Here is a 17,615-nt window from a genome sequence, read left to right on the forward strand (position 1 = left end):
GAGGGTACACACTGGACAACCCTGGTGCACTGTGTTGGAAGAGGTGAATATGTAAGGTTCGGGGGTTGGACTACTGATGAACTGGGAGTATTAAACACTAAATGCTGGTTTGTGTACTGTCCTTGCAGTGGTAAGTACGCTGGAAAAAATATCAACGTTTTCTCACTCCTGTGAACTATAGTGAACACTTAAAGGGGCAAATCTTCATCTTTGTCATGTGACTAATGATCTGGAAGGTTCTCCTTTATAGAACTTGCCCAATTTTCATTCCTTTGAGCACATTCAGGTAGGCTGGGGTGGGCAGTCTGCTTCTTTAAATCCTACACATGGTGATTGAAGCAAAAACAGGTGAACATAGAATTTACAGTCATGAAATAACTGATCCATGCCTGTATTTATGCTCCCTTACACAAGCCCCTTCTAACCCTACTTACCCTATCAGTATATTGTTTCACTCCTTTCTCCCTCTTATACTTACCTAGTTCACCCTTAAATACAGCCAGGATGTCTGCTCCAACTAATCTATGTGGTAGCAAGTTCCACATTCCCACCACACTTCTGGTAAGGACATTTCTCTTGAATTCATACTTGGGTTAATTAGTGGACTGTACCGGCTGAGATTAGTCATGAAGACGCCGTCTTCTCAACCTCGCCCCTCTCCTGAGCTGTGGTGACCCTCCGGGTAAATCACCACCAATCAGCTCTCCCCCTCAAATGGGAAACCAGCCTGTGGTCATCTGGGACTATGGCGACTTTACTTACTAATTAGTGGCCATCTTCTATTTATGGCCCCTAGTTTTTGACTTTTGATAAGTGGAAACATCTTCTCCACAGCTTTCCCCTCATAATTTGAAAGATCTCTGTTAGGTCAGCTATCAGTTTTCTCTTTTTTGGAGGGAATTTCCAACCCTTCTTTAAATAGGATTGAAATGCCAAAGCATTCATCTCTCGGTAACAGTTGGTTAGTATCGAACATTAAACAACACTGCTCGATACTCCTAGGGTGGCGAGAGTTCAAAAAATGACAACAGGGGGTGGGTCAGAGCAGGAGAGAGTCTAGGTATTCTACAGAATAACCCACTTCCCGGGTGCGGTCTAACGAGAAAAAAAAACATTGTCCATTCTGGGAAGAATTAGAGGGGTCATTCACCTGGGTGGCACTGACAGGGTGCCCAGGTGGCACGGTTAAGCTGGCAGTGCCGAGGTGGCATCTGCAATTCCAGGGCACCACCCTCCCCAGATTTCAACCACTTAGGGGCCTCCAATCACCTAGAAGACCCCCCAAAGTGCCATTCTACCTGGCCCTCATTTGTGGGGAGCAGTGCTAAACGGCGCCTGGCTGGGGTCTCCTCGGTGAGGCTGGTAGGTCCCGAGAACCAGTTCAATTTGGTATCGGCAAAGTTAAGTAAGCTTTTAAACACACCATTGTGGGCGGGATGCAGATTGGGACATCTCACAGAGCGTAATGATCATTGGGAATCCGGGAAAAGGCCTCTCCTGGGATCTACAGGCCGCATCCCGATTCTGGCGGGATGAGGCTGGTAAATTGCGCCCCCTGACTCCCTAAAATCTGTCCATAATCTACAAGACACGAGGCAGGAGTGTGACGCAATATTCTCCACTTGCCTGGATGAGTGCAGCTCCACCAACACTCAAGCCATTCAACACCATTCAGCACAAAGCAGCCTACATGTTAAACACTCACTTCCTCTACACCGATGCACAAGACGTGCTTGTTAGGTGAATTGGCCATTCTGAATTCTCCCTCAGTGTACCTGAACAGGCGCCGGAGTGTGGCGACTAGAGGATTTTCACAGTAACTTCATTGCAGTGTTAATGTAAGCCGACTTGTGACAATAATAAAGATTATTATTATTAGTAGCAGCCGTTTGTACCATTTACAAGAAGCACTGCAGCAACTCACCAAGATTCCTTTGACACCACCTTCCAAACCTGTGATCACTGCCATCTAGGACAAGGGCAGCAGGTACATGGGAACACCACCACCTGGAAGTTTCCCTCTCAGTCAATCACCACTGAGTTGGAAATGTATCCCCATTCCTTCACTGTTACTAGATCAAACTCCTGGAATTTTCTCCCTAACTGCCCTGTGAATGTACTTACACCACTTAAGCAGGCAGCTCACCACCAACTTCTCAAGGGTAATTAGGTTTGGGCAAAATGTGCTGGCCTAGCCACTGACACACAAAGCCCAAGAAAGAAATGAAAAATGAACGTTTCGGGAAAGTCAACGAGGAAGGGAGAACCTGCAGTGTAGGGGGGAAGGAGGATGAGGTACTCGGACAAGGCGAAGGGACAGACAAAATGAAGAATCTAAAACTGCTCCGTATGTTGTGCCGCAGGGGCTACTGAGACAGCTGGTGCTGTTACCGGGATCTGACGCTGCTCGAAGAATCTGCCCAAATCCCAAACCCAGATTAGCCGCACTCTCGATCCCAAAGCTGTTGACTGAGCTCCCGCTAAAACCATCTGAGACTGACATCGTGAAACATCCATATGGTAAGAAAGAGGCAGCAGATTAATCTCAGCTTCCTCGTGTCTGAGGAGGGAGATGAGTATGGTTTTATTAAAAATGTAATACCGTGTAAAATTCTTTTACTTGCTTTTTCTCCCCTCCTAAAGACTGTGGGTGGAATTTTCCTGTTCTTCCCGCCGCGGAATCTTCCAGTCCAACTGATGACTCCCCCCCCTCCACCCCGCTCCACCATTCCCCCGGCGGGTTCCCCAGTGATGAGATGGGCGAAACATGCAAAATGCCATAGACTTTGGCAGGACCAGAAGATCCACAGAGGGGGGCAGTGAGGGCTGGAATGAAAATGAAAATCGCTTATTGTCACAAGTAGGCTTCAAATGAAGTTACTGTGAAAAGCCCCTAGTCGCCACATTCCAGCACCTGTTCAGGGAGGTTGGTACGGGAATTGAACCGTGCTGCTGGCCTGCCTTGGTCTGCTTTCAAAGCCAGCGATTTAGCCCAGTGTGCTAAACCAGCCCCTGATAATCCAACTCTCTGATTCTCATTGAGTGTGTTTTGATATACACTTGCCACCTTTTAGGGTTGTACTCCTGAGGTCAACATTGGAAAAGAGCATCAGTGACTCTGTCCACACACTCTGTTGTTGAGTGTTGGTTACAATTAGTCGGCCTGAAGAAGTCTTAGGTTAACATAGGTTAACTGAAAGAGGGCGGCACGTGGCACAGTGGTTAGCACTGCTGCATACAGCGCTGAGGACCCTGGTTCGAATACCGGCCCTGGGTCACTGTCCGTGCGGAATTTGCACCTTCTCCCCGTGACTGTGTGGGTTTCACACCCACAACCCAAAGATGTGCAGATTAGGTGGATTGGCCACACTAAATTGCCCCTTAATTGGAAAAGAAAATAATTGGGTACTCTAAATTTAAAAACAAAAAAAACTGTACTTCCTTATTGACTCAGAATATTTACAAATATAATAATAATCTTTATTGTCACAAGTAGGCTTACCTTAACACTGCAATGAAGTTACTGTGAAAAGCCCCTAGTTGCCACATTCCGGCACTTGTTCGGGTACAAAGAGGGAGCATTCAGAATGTCCAATTCACCTAACAGCACGTCTTTCGGGACTTGGGGGAGGAAACCGGAGCACCCGGAGGAAACTCACACAGACACGGGGAGAATGTGCAGACTCCGCAAAGACAGTGACCCAAGCCGGGAATCGAACCTGGGACTCAGGTGCTGTGAAGCAACAGTGCTAACCATTGTGCTACCGTGCCACCACTCTACATCACCACAGTAGTGTGCCACACAGTAAAGGGTACAAGTTAGCATCTCTCTCCATGCTGGCTGGTGCACATGTCTCTGTCCAACACGAGACTGAGCCTGGGTGCGGGTCATGTGCTCTCTTACATCACTGAGTGGGTGGTACAATATTCAGTCCCATATTAACCCTTTGTGTGCTAAACCCTTGTACTACACTCGCACCAGTAGCTATTGCTAAACAATGTTCAGCAACAGTAGATTCTGTGTGGGCGTGGTCACATGTGTCCATCAACAGTAGACTTGCTAATCAGCAACAACGACAACAACAACCTGCATCTATATAGCAGCTTTAACAAAGCAAAATGCCAAAAGGCCCTTCACTGGAACATTATTGGACAAAATTGTGACATGGATTCAGTCAATGAGATATTGGGACAGACAGCTGAAATTTGGTTAAAGAGGTGGGTTTTAAGGATGCCTTGGAGGAGAAAAGAGAGGTGAGACATTTAAGGAGGGAATTCAGGAGCTTAAATCCATGGCACGGCTGCCAGTAGTAGAGCGATTAAAACTGGGATGTGCAAGTTGCCAGGATTGGAGGAGCGCAGAGTTCTCAGAGGCATTGTAAAGCTGGAGGAGATTGCAGAGGATAGGGATGGATGCGACCCATGGAGGAATTGGAAAATAAGGATAATAATCCTGAGAAATGCCAAAATAACAGGATTAGGCTGGGTGGCTCTTTTTTTGGCCAGCGCCACAGTGGCCTCTTGCTGTGCTGCAAACTTTCTATGATTCTATAAAAAATTTGCCTTTATATGACACATCGGATTCTCAACACATCCCTAAACCCGTTTGTCTAGCTGTGTCGTGTATTAATTGGTTGGCCTGTTGCTGTGTAAAGGAACAGGAGTAGGCAGTTTGAGCCTGTTCCACCTTAACCCCATCTACCCTCCTTGGTTCCTTAACCCTAACACACTTACCTGACAAAAATCTATCAGTCTCAGTTTTGAAAGCCGTAATCAACACCTAGCTCAGCAGTTTTCTGGGGGAGAGAGTTTCCAGATTTGAACTATGCTTCATGTGAAAAAGTGTTTCTTGATGTCATCCCCGAACAGTCTGGTTCGAAATGCAAGGTTACATCCCTATGTTCTGGACCGTCAACACCGCCCGCCCCCCCCCCCCCCCACCCCCCTCCCCTCCCCTCCCCCTCCACAAACTCCCCTCCCATCAGAGGAAATAGTTCCACTCTGTCTGCTCCACCAAACCCCTTTAATCTTCTTGAACACCTCAAATAGTTCACCCTTTGATCTTCTATACTCAAGGAATACAAGTCGAGAGGGTGCAACCTCCTCATAATTTAACCCTTTCAGCTGCCTTGGGGAAGTGCAGGGTGGGGTGGGTCAGCAGATTCTGTGTTGATGTTCCGCAGAGAGGGGATTTTCCATTTGGGGGGGAGTTTCGTGTCGTTTGGGAGGGGGGGGGGGGTCTGTGGTGGTATGGTGGGGGGGGGTAGGATTCTGTGGTGGAAGGGATTGTGGAGAATGGGTGGTTTCTATGTTTATAAAATCAGGCAACCTTTTTTAAATAGGGATCGTTTGGAAAACTAAGCTTCCGGTTATGCGGAGCCTGTCCTCGCTAGCGTGAAATCATGTGGCCCGTCCCTTGACATTCTTTTGCCTAAGTGGCTAAAATTACGGCAGCGGTTGCCCTTGTGGTTGCGCCATTACCGAAAAATGAGAACATTCTGCCCTTCATCTCAAATACTGGTCTCTCTGTTTAAGGAAGGATGTAAATGTGTAGGAGGTGGTTCAGAGGAGGTTTACTAAATTGGTTACATCCCTATGTTCTGGACCCCCAACCCCCCCCCCCCAACCCCCCTCCCCCAACCCCCCCCAACCCCCCTCCCCCAACCCCCCCCCCCCAACCCCTGCACAAACTCCCCTCCCATTAGAGGAAATAGTTCCACTCTGTCTGCTCCACCAAACCCCTTTAATCTTTAATGGCATGGTTTCCACTGGAGTTTAGAAGAGTGAGGGGGTAGCTTGATTCACGTATACCAGATCCTGAATGGTATTGACAACAAGGTCATGGAGAGGATACTTCATCTTGTGGGTGCATCCAGAACTAGAGGGCACTGTTTTAAAATTAGGAGCCGCCCCTTTAGGACAGAGATGAGGAGAATTTGTTTATCTCAGAGAGTTGTGCAACTTTGGAACTCTTTGCTTCAGAAGGCGGTGGAGGCTGGGGGTCACAGAATATTTTGAACGCAGAGGTAGGTAGAATCAAAGGGGAAAAATAAGAATGTGGATTTTTTTTAAAAAGGGGCAATTTAGCGTGGCCAATCCACATACCGTGCACATCTTTGGGTCGTGGGGGTGAGACCCACGCACACACGGGGAGAATGTGCAAACTCCACACGGACAGTGACCCAGAGCCGGGATCGAACCCGGGTCCTCGGCGTTGTTAGGCAGCAGTGCTAACCACTGCGCCACCGTGCTGCTCTGGAATGTGGAAACACAAACAGGTCTGCCATGATCTTACTGAATGGTCTACTTCTGCTCCTATTTCATATGTTCATATTCTTAAACTGTGCTCCCTGGTTTTAATCTCCTTCACAAAAAGAAACATCCTCCTGCTATTCACCCTGTCAAGAAACTTCAGATGGAGTAATCTTTGAAGTGACACTTTTTCAACTGTCTTTTGGAAATCCAAGTACACCACATCTACAGGTTCCCCTTTATCTATCTTGCTCGTTACTTCCTCAAAAAACTCTGATACATTAGTTAAGCATGATTTCCCTTTCACAAAACCATTGTGATTTTCTGAGAATCCTGCTGTAACCTCCTTAACAATGGGTTCATTCCTCATGCCAGATATTAGTTTCCTGCTTTCTTGAATAAAGGTGTTGGGCTGGATTCTCCATCGGTGAGATCCCTTGTTTTGGACCCACGCCCGGGGATTTGTCGACGGCGTGGGGGTGCCCACAATGGGAACCCGATTGGCTGGTTGTCGGGATGGAGAATCACACTGCCGGCAGTGGCATGCTGCACCAGAAAATGGGTGCGACGAGACGGAGAATCCCCCCCGTTACATTAGCTATTTTCCAAAATCTAAGGAAGGTTAAAACCTACCATATTTGCAGTCACTTCTTTTAAGGCTCTAGAACGCAGGCCATCTGGTCCTTGGGGCTTGTCTGCCTTTAATTCTAATAGTTTTCCCAGCAACATTCCCCTGGTGATGGCAATTGTTTTAAATTCCCCCTTCCTCCCATTCGCCTCTTAATTTACACTTATCGTTGGGAAGTTTTCTAAGCCTTCCACAGTGACTTTTATTCCAGATTTTTTGAATTTGCAGTGTTTTGCTTTCATGATGTTGGGTGGAGCTACCATAAGTATTTGGGCGAGGGAGTTTCTGCTTCATGTATGTTATCTTAATGCTGTTCGACTCCGTTTGGTCGCCTTTTCAGCACATGTTCCCTTGGGCAGGTGGGGAACAGGTTATTCCGGGTCATTGGTCTCTGTCAATCTGGCTCCACAAATCTGCCAAGAAACAAGCAGATCCGAGTCAAGAGATAGGTCTCTCTGCAGGAGGTTCCTCTCCACCAGATAACAATGGCACACCACCACAGGGCACGTGGCTACACCAGTTTACCTTGGATTTTTTCATCACCTGCCCTAATATCTGTGTAAATTTCTTTTAAATATTATTCTTTCATGGGATGTGAGTATTACCCTGCATCTCTGGATTACCAACCAGCCATCCTTTGGAACTGACGCTGGCTGACCTTTGAGATCCAAGCTGACTGAACTTCACGACCCACCATTTTCTTAATGGGTTGTTCACCAGAGGCCCTGGAGCTCATACCAGCATTGCTGGCAGCTACAAAATGGAGGAATCTCTCTCGCGCCCAGAGCATGTGACGTCAGTGTACGGGACACGGGACCTGCTCTCTCACTGCTTCTGGAGAGAAGACTCCATCGAATTTTTTAAGATTTGCTGACGTCAGGAGGAGACGTTCTGCCTCGTTGGGCTACAGGCCTGCGCACTGCTGAGGGGCACGCATGTGGGGAACGGCTGGAATTCTGAATGCTGGTCGCAGCCCGACACTTTTAAAAGCTGGTTGCGGCCGTTGGGCACTTCCTCCTGCGATTGGGAACGCCGGGACCAATGGCCCCGCGACTCTCCTGACACCCACCCGCAACCCATCCACGGATCGTGACCCTGAGTTTGAAAATGACTGCCTTAAAGAAAACCATGAGCGGAATTCTCCAGTCCACCAGCCGTGTGTTTCTCGGCGGCAGGAGGTGACGCGCAGTTCGCTGGCGATGGGTTCTCTGTTCCCACTGCTGTCAATGGGATTTCTCATTGAAGAGACCCCACGCCACTGGGAAATTCTCATTGACTTCCCCCTGTTCTAGTGGTGCTTCCAGGCCCTGTCTCTCATCTTCCATCATGACCGGCATGTCTGTCCATTGTGGAACTGCTTTATCTCCGAGTCCCCCTTTGGGCGTTCGGAGGTGAACAGCCCTTGGTAAAAAGCTGTGATGGCTTTGTGAATCTTTTCTGGTGCACCGACTAGCCTGCTTCTTCTGTATTTAACCTGAGCTATTTCCCTTGTGGGTGCGTGGAATGCACTGCCAGCAAAGGTGGTGGAGTCAGAGTCATGAGGGACATTTAAGCGACTCTTGGACAGGCACATGGACAGCGGTAAATTGAAGGGGTGTAGGTTAGGTTGATCTTAGATTAGGATAAATGGTCGACACAACATCGTGGGCCGAAGGGCCTGTACTGTGCTATTCTATGTTCTATGTTCTATCCCAGTTGGGAGCAGACACGTCCACAAGGATCACCGGTGCTCCTTCCAGAGCACCATTAACTATGACATACCATCTCTCCGGGTCCATAACCATTTTTGTCGCCGTGAATGCTGTCCTCTTGTTCAATAGTATGGCCACCTCCCTAGCCCTAATTCCGTAACACGATTGGTAAGTCTGACCAACCCAGCTTTTCCTTACCTGCAGTCGGTCCTACTCCCTCAGGTGTGTCTCCTGGAGGAAGATAGCATCGGCCCTCAGTTGGGCGACGACTCTGGATCTTTTCACTGGGCCGTTAAGTCCCCTGACATTCCAGGTGACTTTTCCTGATGGGGGATTTCTGTCTCCCCCCTCCTGCGGGATCAACCATACTTACCTTGTGGATGCGCCCCTGCACTCCGGAGTTTCCCTTCGTTTGGGGGCCATCCAAGATAGCCGCGATCACCGTACTTTCCATGTGGTAGTGCCCCTGTGTTCTGGGCTTTCCTGTTGTCCAGGAGCCATCCAAGATGACCATCCTTGCCAGTCACTCCATGTGGCTGAGCCCCTGCACTCCCGAGTTTCTCTTTGCTTCAGGGTCCACCAAGATGGCCATTCTTGGTGTCGCTGTTTTCGCTGCCACTATGTGCAACCTGTTGTAGCCAGCATTTCACCCAATCCCCTTTCCCCCTGGTTCCCCTTCTTGAGTCTGTCCTCCCCTCTTGTCCCCCCTTTTCCATGCCTCTGTGAGCCCCCCTTTTACCCCCTCCTGTCTTTCCCCTCTTCCCCCCATTTTCTATTGCTGTTCACCCCCCATCCCCTGGAAATCCCTTCCTATCGGAAGCTGTGCTGCGGCCTCCCCTTTTCCCATACTTCCCTGCACTGGCTTGCTCGGGACCATTCCCTGTCTTCCCCACCTGTTGTGTTTTCCCCCTCCCCCCTCTCTCCCCCTCCACCTATTTCTGCACCTGTCCGCTCTCACCGCCTCCTTCCTGGTAGTTCAAGCTTGGCCGAAAGCGAGGCAGTTCTGTCCCGCGGAATTATCTTTCTTTTTAAAATGAGTTTGCCGTCACTGTTGGCGCTGTTGTTGCTGCCTGCCCAGCTTGTACCTTCACACAAACTCATACCCCTCGGCCAATACGGTGAAGTAGAATTCCTTCCCCTGGAAGTTTACCCAAGGTTTGGCCGGGTACAGCTTTCCAAATCGCACCCCACTCTTCTACAAGGCCACCTTGGTTGTATTAAACTCAGCGCGGTGCTTGGCCAGGTCTGCCCCAGTGGCTTGGTAAACTCGGTTTGAATGGCCTTCCCACTGGCAAGGCCGAGTGTGCCGTGCCCAGTTCAGGATCTTCTCCCGATCCTGATATCGGTGCAGCTTCGCATTACGGCTCTTGGCTGCTCCCCCGCTTTAGGTTTCTGTGGGTTCTGTTTATATCCGGGGGTTTGGGGAAGCTCTCCCTTCCGACCAGGGTACCCAACATCTGAGCCACATATTCTGTAGGGTTTCTGCCCTCAATGCCCCCAGGTAATCCCACGAGATGGAGATTCTGGCAGTGCCACCATCCTTGCCACTTCTGTTTCCAAGGAGACGATTCGGTCATTCTGGTCGGTCACCGCTTTTTCTAGGTCCCTGATTGTTGCCTCCTGTGCTTCCAGTCGGAGCTTGGTTTTGACCAACACCACCCTTGAAAGGGGCCAGACCGCTGCCTTCACTGTCGCCATCATTCCCAGCTTCATGGCATCTTAGGAAGTTCATCCACTCGCTTATCGGTGGCTAGTCCGCCGTGGGTCCCGGCGGCCCAGCTCACTCGGGTGTGGCCAACTCCGACTCACTCCTCGTGTTCACCATCGTCCTGTTCCTCCTCTCCAGGCTTTGGCTGACTCTGCCAACCCCGTGGGTCCTGGAGTTATTGCCGGTCATTTTCTCAGTGGTTGCGGCTGTCTTGTGAAGGGAGGGGGTGTTTCAACATGTTTAGTGGTCTATTTGTGCATGAAAAATGCTGTTTTTCTGAGTTCTCGGAGGAGAGCGACCTTCCTTGTGTCCGCTCAGCACAGATCCCTCACCGGACGTCCAGTTGTGTCTAAGCCACAAAAGATTATCTAACAGCCTTGCTCTCTCTCTCTCTCTCTCTCTGTCGCTCTCTCTTATTTTGGTTTGAGGAGGAGGGAAGGGTGGAACACTACAGCAATGTAATGTTTGGGGCTTTACCATTCTTTTACCATCCCCTTCTCAGTTGTGGTGAGCGAGCCGATCTCTCCTAGAATCCTTCTCACTGTTGCCCTCTGTTGGAAGCCCTCAGAATTATAAAATCTTTATGGTAGCATGGTAGCGCAGTGGTTAGCACTGCTGCCTCACGGCGCCGAGGACTCAAGCTCGATCCCAGCCCCGGGTCACTGTCCGTGTGGAGTTTGCACATTCTCCCGTGTCTGCGTCAGTCTCACCCGCACTACCCAAAGATTTGCAGGGTTGGTGGATAGGCCACACTAAATTGCTCTTTAATTAGAAATTTAAAAAAAAAATTTATAGCACAGAGAGAGGTCATTCTGCCCGTCGTGCGTATGCTGGTTCTTTGAAAGAGCTATCCAATTAGTCCCCCACCACTGCCTTTTTCCCATAGACCATGTACACTTTTGTCCTTCAAGTGAATATTCAACCCCCTTTTGAAAGTCATATCTAATCTCCTTCTCCGCCCTGTCTGGGAGCATGTTCCAGATCATACCAAACTCGCTGTGTAAAAGTATTCTCATTTCCCTCATGGTTCTTTCACGAAGATCTTAAATCTTTGCCCTCTGATTGGTAATCCTCTGCCAGTGGAAACAGTTTCTCCCTAACTACTCTATCAAACCCCCTTCCCCCACCATCACTTTGAAACCCCTATCAAATCTCTCCTTAACTTTCATCGCTCAAGGGAAATCAATCCCAACACTAGCCTTGCCACATGAAGTTCCTCATCCCTGTGACTCAAGCATTCCTTAGGACTTCATCACAGACACCTTATAGCAGCTTGACTTTGGATTCAGAACGCTTGGGTTGGGTTTTAACTGATGTTTCAATGAAGCTGACTCTGGACGATTTTTGTCAGTAGGCTGCAGGGCAACAGCCTGACTCACCTTACTGAGTAACCAGTATCATCAGAGTGATAGGAAATGGCTGCCAACTCAGATTGGAGGTATTCCTGGAGGTCTTGCCACATGACCTCCCACCTATTATCACCATCACCATCTTCCCATTGGTCACCCAAGGTGTCCATCATCCTGGTGCGTCACCCTCCCACCCAATTAGAAAGTGAAAAGACTTCATTACACCCTCCAACGCCATTTAATGATTCTTAATTGTTAGTCAAATAGCCCTTTCACCCCCCACGATCTCCAATATTTTTATAACTAATAAACAAAAATGTTCAAGGACAATGAAATAAACTCAGTTGGTTTGTAAAGCACCTACAATCTTTCGTCATTGGGTTTGCTCAAAGCAGTGACCCAGAGATTAATCTTCAATTCCTAGGGATTCCAGGCTAATCCTGGAGTGTTGACAACCCCAATTGTTTGGAATCCACATGATTTAGTCAATGCAAACCTTCTTTCTAATTCCAATGGCAAATCCCCATGCCTCTTATAGACAGAGCAAGGTGGAAAGAAAGACCGATCTGGTGCCTTTAACACCAGTACAGCCAATGAGGCACTTTCTTTGACATGTAGTCAATGTTGGGGAAGGGGTTTAGCTCAGTTGGCTCGACGGCTAGCATTAGGATCAGATTAATGCCAACAGCATGGCTGAGATAGGCCAGGGGCCTGCCAGTCACCTTGCCTCGTAGCAAAATCATAGCATAAAGGCATGTTGATTCTCAAATTGAGGCTGCTACCCAGGGAAGAGAAGAGTCACTGCTGTGATGTTGGAAACACAGCAGCCAATTTGTGCACAGCAAGATCCCACAAGCAGCAAGGTGATCATGACCAGATTATCTGTTTTCTTTAGTGATGTCCAATGAGGAATGAATATTGGCCAGGACACTGGGGATAACTCCCCTACTCTTCTTCAAAATAGTTTGTTAAAATGTAATTTATGGGATGTGGGTGTTGCTGGCTGGACCAGCCTTTAGTGCCCATCCCTTATTGCCCTTGACTGTAGCGCCAAAGGATCGTTTACATGTGCCTCAGAGGGCAGGCGGGATTCTGGTTTATCAGGATTATTACCTGAGCCACGTGCAAATTGGCATAGGGCGCATAAAATTAGAGAGATCAATATGTGGCTCAAAGACTGGTGTGGGAGAAGTGGGTTTCAGTTTGTGGGGTACTGCCATCTGTACTGGGGAAAGTGGGAGCTGTACCGTTACGACAGCCTACATCTGAACTGGGCTGTGATCAGTCTGCTTGCAAATTGCATAACTAGGGAAGTAGAGAGGGCTTTATACTGAATAGCGGGGGGGTGAGGGGGGGGTTGGTTCAGGAGAGGGGAAATGTAGGCTTACAAAGCAAACGGCTATGGCACCATTACAAGACAGGTATTTAGGAGATGAAACTCAGAGTGCGTCAGGAAGGGACAGGGTGCACAAAAAAAACCAAGCAGCAATAGGATCAAAGGGGGAAAAACGGTAAAGAGGCTAAATTAATGGTTCTTTATGTAAATGTGTGTATCTCATATGAATGATGGCACCTCTGGCGATACAGCGCCCCCCTCTGTATTATACTGGAGTGTCAGGACTTGATTTTGTGCTCGTCTCTGGAGTGGGAACTCGAACCTTCTGACTCAGAGGCGAAAGTGTTACCCACTGAGCCAAGCATACGGAATCTTCATTAGAAGAAAATGGCAAATGTATTTGGAGACAAGGAGAAGTGTCAAGCCTCCATTCCAAATGACTTCTCCACAGTGTGGTACTGACAAGTGGGGAAGGCCCCAGGTTCGATCCGTGGTCTGTTCTGAGTTAAGGTTGCTGTGGACAAACAAACTGACTCAGTTTCTGCTTCAAGGAATAAGAAACTTCAGCCAAGGTTCCATATCTTTATCAGTTCTTACTTCGCAGGCAGTCTGTCTTTGAGAATAAGACTGCGTGGACCATATTTAATACCTACTTACACTCGCAGTCCTTATTTACATAGAATTTAAAATCCTTGGGCTCACTTACAAAATTGTCTATAGCCTGTCCTCACCCTGTCTATGCAAACCTCTCCTATCTTGCCATCTTCACCTCATGTACTCCAGTCCTCTGTCTCTGGAGCCCTGTGCACCCCCCCCCCCCCCCTCCATTTTTGCTAGTGGAGCCTTCACCTGTTTCCTCGGGGACTGCCTTACAAAACCCCATTATCTATCCGTTTTCCAACTGCTTCTCCAAATCTCTTCGGCCAAGTTTCTCTCCGTTTTTTTAACCCTCCTGCGAATTGCTTCTGACACTACGTACTTCCTTTTCTTCTTTCTGATAGCATATTGAGTATATTTTAACATGTTTACGGCGCCATTTCAAAGGAAGTTGTTGCCCAAGACATTCCACGTAGAGAAGTCACTCTGGGTGCGGCATTGGACGGTTGAAAACACCCACGGAATATGAGTCACTGCCTTCAGGGTGGGCGAGAACTGATTTGCGGATCATCTGCCTCCGTGGATATCCCCAGTTGGCTCCCAGTGCGACAACACCTCAATTTAAAAATTCTCAGCCTTGTTTTCTAATTCCTCCTCGGTGGTTCCCCTCCCTATTTTATGTCACCTCAATGGCACTCCAGACATTTGCAGCTTCTGCTCTCCGCCCATTCTCACCTCTCATGCGCTCTTGGTTTTCATTCAATCTAACACAGCAATTGTGCCTTCAGCTACTTGGAACCTAAACTCCCAAGTTCCCTCCCTGCAATAGCACAAAAAGATGTGGTTGTTGAAGGCCAATCACCTCAGTCCCAGAATATCGCTGCAGGAGTTCCTCAGGACAGTGTCCTAGGCCCAACCATCTTCAGCTGCTTCATCAATGACCTGTCTGCCACCATAGGATAAGAAGTGGGGTCGCTCGCTGATGATTGCACAATGTTCAGCACCATTCGCGACTCCTCAGATACTGAAGAAGTCCATGTTCATATGCAGCAAGACCTGGACAATATCCAGGCTTGGGTTGACATGTGGCAAGGAACATTTGTGCCACAAGAGTACTTGGCAATGATCATCTCTAGCAAGAGAGAATCTAAGTCATCTCCCATTGACATTCAATGGCATTCTCATCGCTGAATCCCCCACTATCATCATCCTGGGGGTTACCATTGACCAGATATTGAGCTGGACCAGCCATATAAATACTGCGGCTACAAGAGGAATTCAGAGGCTGGGAATTCAGCAGCGAGTCATTCACCTCCTGATTCCCCAAAACCTATCCACCATCTACAAGGCAAAAGTCAAGAGTATGATGGAAGACTTGCCCGGATGAGTGCAGCTCCAATAACACTCAAGGGGCTTGACACCATTCAGGGCAATGAAGCCAGTTTGATTGGCACCTCACCCCCCCCCCCCATCTTAAACATTCACTCCCTCCACCACTGATGCACAGTAGCAGCCGTGTGTACCATCTGCAAGATGCACTGCACCAAGGCTCCTTCGAGAGCACCTTCCAAACCCATGATCTCTACCAACTAGAAGGATAAGAGCAGCAGATACAAGGGAACACCACCACCTGCAACTTCGCTACCAAGTCACACACCATCCTGACTTGGAAACAGCTTCCCGTAACAGCATCCCCGAACAGGCGCCGGAACGTGGCGACTAGGGACTTTTCACAGTAACTTCATTTGAAGCCTACTTGTGACAATAGGCGATTTTCATTTCATTTTCAAATATATCGCCGTTCCTTTACTGTAGCTGGGTCAAAATCCTAGAACTCCCTCCCTAACAGCACTGTGGGTGTACCTACACCTCAGGGTTCACAACAGTTCAAGAAGCGCAGCTCGCCACCACCTTCCGAAGGGCAATTAGCGAGAGACAATAAATGCTGGATATGTCAGTGACATCCACATCCCATGAATTAATAAATCTCAAAACATCTCTGCCTTTTTCTCCTCTATTAATTCCCTAAAATCTACTGCTCTGGATAAGACTTTGGTCCTAATATTTCTGAATATGATTCACCAGGCTGGATTTTGTGGCCCTTTTCCCCGGTGGCATCTTCCAGTTCTGCCGATGGCGACCCTCCCATTATCCCTGATGGTGCAGCCGGTGAACAACGGAATATGCCGTTGACATTGGCGGGACGGGAGATTCCGCCACTAGTCAGCGGCAAGCCGCTTCTGCCTGAAGACACGAATTGGGGGGCGGGGGGAGGGGGTTGGGGGCAGAAAATCCTGCCCAGTGTCACATTTAGTCTGGTAATACTCCTCGGAAACACTTTGTGACAACTTGCTGTGTTCATGGCACTATCTGAATGTTGGCAGAGATGTGTGACTATTGACAATATTGAAAACGAAGTGCACCTCTATATTTGCTGTTTGTGGTCTTCATTTCAATGACATATACCCAGTAGATGTGAATGTTGTTGATCTTCTCTTGTATTGAATTTAGAAGCTGAAGTGAAGGTGACAGTTGGAAGCCACCCTTCCTGCACTGAGATTGAAGCTGGCCGCCTCTGGCTTGATGTCATCAATAAAGGCCTCTTTATCTGCGATGGCAAGACTTGGGTGCCAATCTTGCAAGGTAATGCAAAAATCCAATTAAGATAGCGGTGAACTGTTTTCACTGAGCTCGGTGAGGTTTCCAATGACTCAGCAGAATAAAGAAAGGTGTTAAAACATCTGTCAGTCTGAGGATGGCTCTTTACAGCCAATTAAGTACTTTGTTTTCTGAGGTGTTGGAAACGAAGCAATTTGTGCACAGCAAGCTCCCACAAACAGCAACGTGGTAACAATCAGATGAGCTTTTTTTGTGATGTCGATTGAGGGATCAATATTGACTAGGATGCCGGGGAGAACATCCCTGCTTTTCTTTGAAGTTGGGTCACGGGATCTTTTAACAACCACCTGAGTTGGACGATTGAGGCCTTTGTTTAATGCTTCACCTCCGACTATGAATCACTGCCTCAGCACTGCACAGGATTGCCAACCTGGATTTTATTATTACGATTTTGGAGGGGGTGCTTGAACCCGCAATGTTCAAACTCAGCAGCAAAAGTGCGACAAATGAGCCATGACTGACATGAGCTCAGATGAGAGTACTATTGGCTCCCAAGAGCAACTTCCCACGTGCATTGGTAGCAGGTAAGAATTCCTGTTGCCAGTGTCCAGTAAATCGCCCCCAAGATTTCTGTTCAATTTGATTTCAAAATCAGGCAGTCAAACAGCTAAGTTACCGCAGCACAGGTTTACTAAAGCATTTGGATTGAATTGGATTTGATATTGTCACGTGTACCGAGGTACAGTGAAAAGTATTTTTCTGCGAGCAGCTCAACAAATCATTAAGTACATGGGAAGAAAAGGGAATAAAAGAAAATACATAATAGGGCAACACAACATATACAATGTAACTACATAAGCACCGGCATCGGATGAAGCATACAGGGTGTAGTGTTAATGAAATCAGTCCATAAGAGGGTCATTTAGGAGTCTGTGGCAGTGGGGAAGAAGCTGTTTTTGAGTCTGTTCGTGCGCGTTCTCAGACTTCTGTATCTCCTACCCAATGGAAGAAATTGGAAGAGTGAGTAAGCCGGGTGGGAAGGGTCTTTGATTATGCTGCCCGCTTTCCCCAGGCAGCGGGAGGTGTAAATGGAGTCAATGGATGGGAGGCAGGTTCGTGTGATGGACTGGGTGGTGTGCACGACTCTTTGAAGTTTCTTGCGGTCCTGGACCGGGCAGTTGCCATACGAGGCAACCAGATAGGATGCTTTCTATGATGCATCTGTAAAAGTTGGTAAGGATTAATGTGGACATGCCGAATTTCCTTAGTTTCCTGAGGAAGTATAGGCGCTGTTGTGCTTTCTTGGTGGTAGCGTCGACGTGGGTGGACCAGGACAGATGTTTGGAGATGTGCACCCCTAGGAATTTGAAACTGATAACCATCTCTACCTCGGCCCCGTTGATGTTGACAGGGGTGTGTACAGTACTTTGCTTCC

General features: G+C 48.2%; 1 protein-coding gene across 1 annotated transcript in view; it reads left to right on the forward strand.

Moving 5' to 3' along the window:
* Positions 1-17,615, forward strand: part of LOC140394916 (thrombospondin-type laminin G domain and EAR repeat-containing protein-like) — a 254,744-nt gene that overhangs the window by 159,597 nt on the left and 77,532 nt on the right. The window contains exons 5-6 of the mRNA XM_072482103.1: positions 2,364-2,520; positions 16,073-16,204. Coding sequence (XP_072338204.1) covers positions 2,364-2,520; positions 16,073-16,204 — 289 coding nt within the window. The remainder of the gene's footprint in view (positions 1-2,363; positions 2,521-16,072; positions 16,205-17,615) is intronic.

This window comes from Scyliorhinus torazame, chromosome 2 (genome assembly GCF_047496885.1).
Source record: "Scyliorhinus torazame isolate Kashiwa2021f chromosome 2, sScyTor2.1, whole genome shotgun sequence".
NCBI classification, from domain to species: Eukaryota; Metazoa; Chordata; class Chondrichthyes; order Carcharhiniformes; family Scyliorhinidae; genus Scyliorhinus; species Scyliorhinus torazame.